Raw genomic sequence first — 10,388 nt, 5'->3', positions numbered from 1 at the left:
CCACACCCCCCTTAACCATTTCCTAGGTTTTCAATACAACATTTCACCTTAGTTGCAGAATTTTCTACTCCAAATTTCCAAATATAACATATTTAACTATATGTGCCTATGTAATATGTAAGTGAATATGGATTTATGTTCACCTTATTTTTCAAAATTTGTATTGAAAAAAAATAATACCTACCTTCATGTTATGGTAGGAAATAAAAAAATTTATAATTATCAGTGATAATATCTTAATAATTATAATTTGTGCTATAGACGCATACCTAGGTATGTGAATTGTGAACACTAGTTCACAGATATTTACAAACAAATGCCCAAATCAATTTTTTTTTTTAATTAAGAATGGATCTAAGTTGTTGTCAAAGATAAACCTAATGAATTTTACATTTTTTAATAAAAAAATATTTTTATCCTATTTATGGTTTTGACTAGTAGTGTTGAACCTTTTTGATTCGCGATCCACTGTTTTTGTAACAATATTTTCACGACTCGTGTCACCTTTGTAAGCCATGAAATAAAAAAAACTTTAACTTTGCGTAATATCCCGTGCATAAGTGTACATATTGTTCAATTCATTCATAACTTATTCGAATTCATAATTTATAACTTATTTTTTTTTGCAAATATTTTATGATACAATAGTTAGGTGAATAATATCTGTGAACTACTAAACTAGGCGTAAATACAAACAAAAAATAATAAAATAAATAGTAAGGTATTAGGAAATCTAAGCCAGTGGACAGTGGTATTCAACCGGTGTCGCTACCAAATCTTGGGTCGGGTAATCTATAAAAATGAGCCGTGACAAGTCTTTTTTGTTTTAAAAAAAATTAGTTTATTATAAAATTATAAATTATGTATTCGAATAAGTTATAAATGAATTGAAGAACCTTATTTTACAGTAGATATAATAATAGTTTAAATATCTACTAAAATCAATAAATTGAGCTTACTTGTGATTCCAAACTTAAACAAATGTTTATTGAAACTTGTTTGGAAATGTTTTGGGCACATTTATGCACGGGAAATTACAGAAAACTAGCAGCTTAGTCTTTTTTTCTTTTATGGCCTACAAAGGTGACACGAGTCGTGAAAATATTGTTACAAAAACAGTGGATCGCGAATCAAAAAGGTTCAACACTACTAGTCAAAACCATAGATAGGATGAAAAATATTTTTATATATAAAATGTAAAATTACTAGGTATTCATTTTCTTTGACAAAAAAATTTAGATACACTCCAAATTTTAATAAAAATTATTTTGGGCATTAGTTTGGTCCGTCCCCCGTCCAAGTAAAAAAAATAGTTGGGGTACGCAAAAAAAAAAAATAAAAATAGTAGAGGAGCTCCGTCTTCCTGCACACCCCCCCAATTCGAGCACTTATGTCTATGTAAACTCAGAAAAATTTACTAATCAAAAAAAAAAAAAGTTTTCTGGACCTCAACATTTTTTTGTAGAACATCCAGGAAGGGTTTTGTCGATACCCATATAGTAACTAATTGCCGACCCCTGCATAAGGTAATAATATAATTTCAAAAGAGTTAAGTATTTAAATAATTCATTTTTTCAAATTCATAACTCAAACTGGTTTTAAAATAAAAATAAACATGAAAATAAACTCTTCTATAAGAATAAAAGACTATAATAATAGTAATAGTATAAATAATAGTATAATAATAGTATAATAATAGTATAATAGTAATAATAAAGACTATAAGAGACTATAATGCAGCAATGCTATGCGTGCAGTGCCGCAACTAGCGGGGGGACTGGGGCCTTCATCAAATGGGCCTTCTTTCCACTTAAGTGAGGTCCCCCAAAACACATAATGCCTTTAAGGGGGCCCCTACAATAAAATTTGCACTAGGGCCCCACAAAGCCTAGTTGCGGCACTGTATGCGTGTGTGTAAGACAAAGAGGAGTTTGAAAAAACAACATAGCCGGTACAACGGTGACCTATTCTTAAATTGTACTTTATTAATAAATTATTGCATTTGAATAACGATTATGTGCGAAATTCTTTGTTATTTTTTTATTTTCTAAGAAGAGTTATTATTTATTTACCTATTGGCGTAATAAGCGTAATTGATTGAATCAACGTGAGGTTGTAATAGTTTTTTATAAAATATAGCAATATTTCATATATTACCTATATTATATCATAATGTATTATTATTTTTATCTATTATATACCATGATATATCATTGAATTCAAATTCAACACATTCATAATAGTAACCCACACAATGACTACTGTACAGTAGAATTTATATTGTACAGTCAAAGTTCTCATTTTTATGTGGTGAAAATTTCGTTTCTCAGTTCTTTCCCACGCAATACAGTTTATGCCATGTTGTACGTGTGTAAGACGGGTGTAGCGTCCTCTTATTAACAATTTATTAAACTAAAATAAACTTATTGTATTTCTGATGATCATCAAGTATTTTAATACGTCAATAGTTAATACATTATAAATTGTTATATTGTTTTTACCAGGGATGGAAAACGTTTTTGATTAATGTTTTTAAAAACGTTATTTTTCTGTAATGTTTTTGATAATATATATATTTTTTATATTATATTCTTATAACTTATAACTTTTAACTTTTAAGTTATAATAGTAACGCGCAGTATAGAAATGCAATTAAAAGTTGAAAATTAAAATTAATTATTATAATATATATATATAAAAAACCGGCAAAGTGCGAGTCGGACTCGCGCACGAAGGGTTCCGTACCATCATTAGCTATAAAGTATAAACATTTGGCAACACTGCTTATATCAAAAATTTTAGGATTTTTAGTATTTGTTGTTATAGCGGCAACAGAAATACATAATCTGTGAAAATTTCAACTTTCTAACTTTCATGGTTCATGAAATACAGCCTGGTGACAGACAGACGAACGGACGGACAGCGGAACCTTAGTAATAGGATCCCGTTTTACCGTACGGAACCCTAAAAAACAATATTATCAAAAACGTTATTTGGAAACAATAGGAAAATAACGTTAATCAAAAACAATATATATTATATAATATATATATATTGTATATAATATATATTATATTCTTATAACTTATAACTTTTAACTTTTAAGTTATAATAGTAACGCGCAATCCAGAAATGCACTAAAAAGTTAAAAACTAAAATTAATTATTCTTAATATTTAAATTTTAAATCAAAATTATAATTTATATAAAAATTAGAAAATTCAAAATTTCTGATTTCAAATAAAATGTTTTTAAAGTTAAAGATTAAAAATTAAAGACAAGTGAATTTTTTTTCAAATTTTTTTTTTCGTGGTATAATTTAATAATGTATAATACTATAATTTATTTTCGTTTTCGTTTTTGATTACGTTATTAATTTTTTTTCAGTTTTTGGGATTTTTTGTTATCGTTTTTCAGTTGTTTTATTAATTTATTGTTTTCGTTTTTTGTTTTTTTAATAACGATTTTTAAAAACGTTTTTCGTCCCTGGTTTTTACGTCATCCCAGAAAAATTCAAATTAATTGTCGTTTTGTGTTCTAAATACTTGTACCGCCGATCATTTTAAAATGTACAGCTTCAAAAAGTCAATAGGTTAAATAGGTCAATTCACTATACTATCAAAACTAACAGCACACTATTGAAACTCATAGGCGCTAATAGTGTTTAGGATTTAGGGGGGGGGGGCTAAAGCCTTACTTTGATAATATTGAATTAGCTTAAAACAAAATGCAGGAAAAAATTGGGGGGGGGATAGAGATATGGACATTTTTAGGGAGCTTATAGATATTATATTACATATACCTACATATTAATATATTATTAATTATTAACATAATTATATAGTAAAAATGTAATATAATATTTTCGGAGTTTTTGTCTGACGGTAAAAATGTGCTTGGACTTATAATTGTCCAACTTTTTTAAAAACGTATCTTGTGTTTAGTGATTTTTTTGTCCTCGGACTTTTTGACCGATTACCGGAGACAACACGTCATACAGCTACGACGTTCTCTCATCGGCTTTTTGTTATATTTTAATTTTAAATTAAGTTATGAGTATTAAAATATGTATAAACAATTTACAATTTTAAAATATTCATAATTCACTTTAAAATTGAAATATAACTAAAAGCCGATGAGATAATATTCTTACCTTTAAATTTTACAAGAGGTCAATTCACTCTTATTTTAAAATTAATGGGGCTAAACGAGATCTGCTGAGCGAAAAATTTGGTATGTCGTACACGTGGAAGATGGAGATAACTTGCAGGTGCGACGTCCTTTTAATCGAAAACCTAATCCTAGATTCAAGAACCATTATTAAATATTATTATTATTCCTTTTTTTATTTTTAAATGATTCTTCAAATTTAATTACCCACTCTGCTCCTCGTATTTAAATGTTCGTTAATTGTTTAAGGCATATAAATATATAATAATTAAATTAATATTAATATATATAATTATTATGTAATATACCTAAATAGAACTAACTCACAAAAAATAGTTTAATACGAACATACGATAGGGTAACTGTGTAAGCGTAAGACTGTAAGAGCAAGTTAAAATGTTTATGTACAAAAATTAATAATAATTATTATATGTAGTACTAACTATAGATACTACTGTCTATTTCATTCAAAAAAAAAAAGTTTAGGTATTAACCCAGACAGCATTTTGTAATGAATATTATAAGAGTATTATAATAACGTTATACTAATATTATTCGTTATTATAATATTATAATAACGTTATACTAATATTATTCGTTATTATAATATTATAATAAAATTATTAAACAAAAAATTGTTGTCTGGGAATTATTGTGTAACAACCATAGACCTTATACTTAAGTATAACAGATCGCAACAGTATTATACGAATTTAGTCATAGTGGGCCGAGGGACGTTCGTTCACCTCAGTCATTCGCAAATCACATCACGCGTACACTACACACACAAGCGCGCGCAACATGATTCCTTCTTCAGTTCTACCCCGTGTATATTACGTGAGTGTGTGTGTGTGTGTTCACAATACGAGACATGTCGTTACAGGTTCCCGACAAGACCTTGGTCTGTATGACTCATCCTCTTTTAACTTGGTCCAGTGCTCCAGAGCAACCCGGCGATACATCGTCATTCATTATTGAGCCGTGGCCGGATAATGTTAAAAAACGTACAACTTTTTAAAAACTCTTCCTCGAAGTCTAAGATTTTTAATTAACACGATTGAAACACCGATATAGTAAATTACGTTCACCCGTCACCCAGATACTGCACCTATATGGTAAGGAAAATTAATTTTTGTATTCAAAAATAGGATTTGCGAGAATCACATGTATAAGATTGCATTGGAAATTCGATTTCAATTAAATCGTTGAAAACACATTTAATTAGAAAATATTTTCTAGACTAATTAAATGTAAATAATAATTTTCCAATAAAAACGTAAGCGTTTCGTCGTAAGTCAATTCATTATTTACGACAATACAATTAAACGCGATTGAAGTTATAATTTAATAATGTATCGTGTTTGTTTGTTTCAAAGATCTTACGGATATTAATAGAAATCAATTTAAATATGGCACACATTTCAACTGGATTGATAAGTTCATTAATAGTTTTCATACTGGTAAGTATTTAAATATAATATTATAGTGTATAGTGTAAAGTATTTACTATATTTACTTTTTTTTTATTAAATGTTTGTTTTATATTTCTGATTGCATTATTGAAACCTGTTGTCCAATTATTTTATTATTGTCCATATTATGATAGGGGTGTGTAGGTAAATCGTAATATACATTCGGACCATGTTTATTAATTAATATATATATATGTGTGTTTACATAATTTCTATTATTTTTCTACTTAATTAGTTCATTATGATTGATTTAATGATCTGACTGGAACAAGGAAGTTATGATTGTGCTTTTAGTTTTACGATAATTGGTATTTTTTCGAAAATATTAAATACAGGACTAGGAATAGAGGATACAGAGAGATTTAAGCAAACGAAAAAATTCTATGAACGATTTTCGATTTTTAGATTCTATATTTATTTATAGTGCCCGGAATTGAGTATGTTGTATGTTTGTGATGTTTGCATATATTTTTATAAATAGTTAAAAAAAAAGGATCTAAGTAACTTTTTGAAATATAATAATTGTATATATTAAATTGAAATTTTTTTTCAATACCGACTTCAATTAAATTCTCCGAGTACCAAATAAATGCAAAATATTTTTTTAAATGATTTTTATTCTTTTGAATTTTTATTTAGTTAAGTATATGAAAAAATTAATTAGTACCTAAGATTAATCAATAATCATACACTATGAATAACAATATAGGTAATCATTATCTACAATTTATTAATTTCACTAATTAATTTTTTCATAGTGAAATTTTATTATTTTTAACATTAATAGTACATTATCTTATTCCTGAAGTAACGGAAAATTTAACAAATGTACGTTTAATGAAATGCATGAAATATAGTTATTGATAAAATCAATATAAACTGAAATCATCAGTTAATCATAAAATTGTTTTGTCCAACACTATTATAGAGGATAACTTATAAAGTACTAACTATAGTTCAATCAATAAATTTTCTTCACTGAATGTAATAGTATATGACTACACATTCACTAAACTTTAATAATAATTAAATTTATTAAAAACAGGATATAAATTATTTAAATACTTCTATAACCTTTTGGCTACCGACGTCGCGGAGCACCAAACACCACCGCCTCTAATTCCCGTATAATATAGAATTTATCAATCTGTTTATCCAAAATTATTGATCTATGTAATTATTCATATCTATAGATAATGCAAGAAAATGTTTCTCGAAGAATACCAGAAGATGCTATTAATACAAATAATGATTTTGAATGTCTTACAGACAATGACTGTTTTGAAAAAAATAGTTATTGTGATATTAGTTTGAATTTGTGCTCTCAATGTATGAATTGTAGCATATATTTTAGAACATCTAAAAAAAATATTGAGTGTCCAAAAGATATATCAGACTGCAGTTCTTGTTTTGATGGGTAAATACTAAATAGTTAATTCAAATATTAATTTTCAGTAAATATATTATGATTATTGTTACTAACTATTAATTTTTATAATAGCTATTTTGAAGAAATATTTTTTGGAGGAGAAATTCATGATTTATGCGTACCAAATTTGTCAAAAACCTCTAACATTTTATTACCAACACCAGGTGTTTATTTATTTTTTAATACTTATCAAGTATATTAGTATATCAGTAAAAATAAATTAAATATTTTATTTTCAGAAAAAATTAGTTCAAATTCATATTGGCAAGATATTGGAATTTTTTTTTTAATAATAAATATTTTTTTAATTTTATTAGTGTGGACCTATTTTTATAAAAGTAAGCATAACCATTTTTATAATAAGTATAAAATAAAATAAATTATCATTTATTATGCAGAAGTTTGGAATACAAATTCAAATGGCATGTCTAATTCTATACAAGATAACATGGAGAATCTACCACCAGCTTATGAAAGTTGCATGAAATTGAATAACTATGTTACAGGTATCAATAATTTATTATTAAGAGTATGCCATACCCGCAGTTGTCTCCGTCTAATTTTACGCTCATTTTAATTGATTTTTTTTTAAGTTAGAGCAAATTGACCTATTATACAATTTAAAGGTACGATAGTTATCTAAGACATCTCTGAGGTTTAATTACAAAAAAAGTTATGAACATTTTTTCTAAATTTTAAAATTATCATAACTTGGTTTAAAATTGAAATATTAAAACAAGCCTATGTGGGGCCATATATATTAATATGACTTAACAGTTTTATAAATGGTTAATTCGCTTTGATTTTAAAATAATGGAGTAAAATGAATTATTGTGAACGTAACATTTGTTATATTGTACATTTGTAAAACGGAGACAACGCTTGTGGATGTTAAGTCATCTTAGATTAATATTTAAAACAAACATAATATATGCTATAGATGACGTCCAAGAATTTCATTTGTTTACTGGTGAACAGCCGCCAAGAAACGAATGGAGACACCAGAATGCAGTACCATTTCGTTTACCTGATGATTCACTAGAGTAAGTGTAACACAATACTAAACTCTGTCCCACAAGAGACCATGTCGTGGTCTGAACAAAATTGTATTCCCTGGGCATCCCCACGCAATATCCTGCTACAGGGGAACCAGTTTTGATAGCATGGTGACGTGGGGGGTTGCGTAGAACTGACATGTTCTCTCGTGGGACAGGGTATATACATTTTTATTCTAGATATTATTCAATTACTAGTAATCAAAATATTATATATTAGGAATATTAATTGTATGGATGAAACTGAGAATCTTGAAGAAGTAGATGGAGCTGTAGCTATGAGGGGTAATTAAAAAAAATCTAAATTTATTTTGGTATTTTAGATGCCTATATATTAATAACTTATTTTAGAAATTGAAGAACCAGAATTACATGATGAGGAAACCATGCCAAGTGTCTGGTCCCCCCCACCGCCACCACTACCTTCAATATCAGAGATGTAAGTTGACACAAATACTTGGATAGTTAATTAGTGACAAATTAAAAAAAAGTTGTATTTACAAAAATGTATTTGTTATTTTAGAAGGCATTTAGAGAATAGTAATAATGATGAACAACCTTGTCAACCTCCATTGAAACGCATACGACTTGTTCAACAATCTACTGATGATAAAAGTTATCAAGATGAAGATAATGCTTCAGACATGTCTCAAGATGAATAATAATAAGTTAACTATTAGATGTAGGTATGAGGTTAAATCTGAAAACTAGTTTATAAGTTCAAGTATGTTTTAAATTTTCTCATTACGTATTAAATTATAATATTTAATTATAGGCATGTTTTTCTTAGTTTTTTACTTAGTGTTTATAATTTTTTATTTAACTATCTTTAATGTTAATATTGTAAATTATTACCAATTATTTAAATATAATTTTTCAAATAAGACTTGTACTACTTGAGAAGTCTGATTACATGATTTTAAGATAAAATATATATTATATTAATCTATTGGAACAATAATTATGTGTAAATTGATATATTTTAGAACATAGTATTATACAATTGAGTAAACATTATACTCAAAGATTATACATACATACTAACAAATTTATCACAATTATTCAGTAGATAGATCTACTGTTGCTTGTCACAATAAAATAGGCTATAGATAAACAAACTTATTTAATGAAATAACATGTTCTAAATATAAATATTGATTATAAAATAATTAAATATTCGAAAATAGCCAATTCATAATATTTTCTTATAATGGGCATGTAAAAATATAGGTATAATAAGAAATAGGGGTAATTACTTTATAATTAATAATATTCATGATTCATGCATTTTCAGGGCTTTTTCCGATATTCTCATTTATAAAAATATTTAATAATAATATGACTAACTACAATTAGTAATTACCTATTCTTCGTTATGCAGCAATTGCTCGTTGTTTAACAATTCATTGACCTCTTGTCGAGCTTTAACTCTTTGGTCAACTGGTACGAATAGAATTTCGTAAGATCTTAACATAAATACTCCAGTGGATATCACCGTTAATCCAATGGCAACACTCACAACGCTTTTGTGCACTTTATTCAATACTCCATTCATAAATCTTGACATACTATTAACTTATTAGAAAATACAATTTACGTCAACTTAATACTATTATTACAATGATGAAAAAAAATTGTCTGGTTTTCCAGTAGTTTTTTAAATAAGAAAAGTCCAAGATAATTAATATTATACTATAAATTAAATAACACGTGAATGGCCAAAGGAAAATAGTGGTCAGTGGATACGAAACAGTAGGGAGTAAAATGTTATACAAAATAGTAATTATAGTATAAAAGATAACATAATATAATAATTACTCTTATATCATGGTATATGTTATCATATTGTTATCATATTCATGGTGACCAAACTCGTATAGCCGCCCACATGAAAAAAACGTAACGAATTGAATCTCGCGATTAAACGGCCACAGGTTGCGCTGCGTACGCTAGGGTTGCTACCACGATTAAAAATATATCTTATTATAAGATTCTTATTTCTTATAGTATATCGTGGTTGCTACTTTAACCCGTGTGTATTACAGCCGTATAGGAATATTCATATTTTTTTGGAAAATATACGCATTATTTTTAACCATGACCATCTCTAGATATTGTAACCTGTACAATCACGCATTTATACATGTGTAATAGAGTATATTTCATAAACATGTTATTCTTAAGATTTAAGAAACAAATTTGAGTTTAACAATACATATGTCGGTATAAAACGATCGTTCAAGAAAACGCATGCTTGGAGTAT

General features: G+C 27.2%; 2 protein-coding genes across 2 annotated transcripts in view; one reads left to right on the top strand and one right to left on the bottom strand.

Moving 5' to 3' along the window:
* The window catches only part of LOC100160494 (28S ribosomal protein S33, mitochondrial), a 17,392-nt gene extending 7,527 nt beyond the window's left edge, over positions 1–9,865 (bottom strand). The window contains exon 1 of the mRNA XM_001949140.5: positions 9,489–9,865. The gene's annotated coding sequence lies outside the window, so the exon portion shown is untranslated. The remainder of the gene's footprint in view (positions 1–9,488) is intronic.
* Positions 4,789–9,086, top strand: LOC100162515. Its single transcript, XM_001949020.4, has 10 exons — positions 4,789–5,284; positions 5,546–5,629; positions 6,835–7,058; positions 7,143–7,234; positions 7,310–7,408; positions 7,469–7,576; positions 8,011–8,113; positions 8,346–8,410; positions 8,477–8,564; positions 8,649–9,086. Exons 1-10 carry the CDS (start codon positions 5,282–5,284, stop codon positions 8,785–8,787), a joined length of 1,005 nt encoding a protein of 334 aa, XP_001949055.2. The 5' UTR covers positions 4,789–5,281; the 3' UTR covers positions 8,788–9,086.
* Positions 9,866–10,388: the final 523 nt, after the last annotated feature.

The sequence above is a fragment of the Acyrthosiphon pisum genome, chromosome A1 (genome assembly GCF_005508785.2).
Source record: "Acyrthosiphon pisum isolate AL4f chromosome A1, pea_aphid_22Mar2018_4r6ur, whole genome shotgun sequence".
Classification (NCBI taxonomy): domain Eukaryota; kingdom Metazoa; phylum Arthropoda; class Insecta; order Hemiptera; family Aphididae; genus Acyrthosiphon; species Acyrthosiphon pisum.
The sequence above is the reverse complement of the archived record's forward strand: the minus strand, read 5'-3'. Positions and strand labels throughout refer to the sequence as shown.

Bases quoted from the DNA above. Each gene is read 5' to 3' on its own strand.
- LOC100162515 (XM_001949020.4), top strand. The intron at 7,409-7,468 runs GTAAGCATAACC...TTTATTATGCAG, and splicing joins GTGGACCTATTTTTATAAAA to AAGTTTGGAATACAAATTCA. The intron at 7,577-8,010 runs GTATCAATAATT...TATATGCTATAG, and splicing joins ATTGAATAACTATGTTACAG to ATGACGTCCAAGAATTTCAT.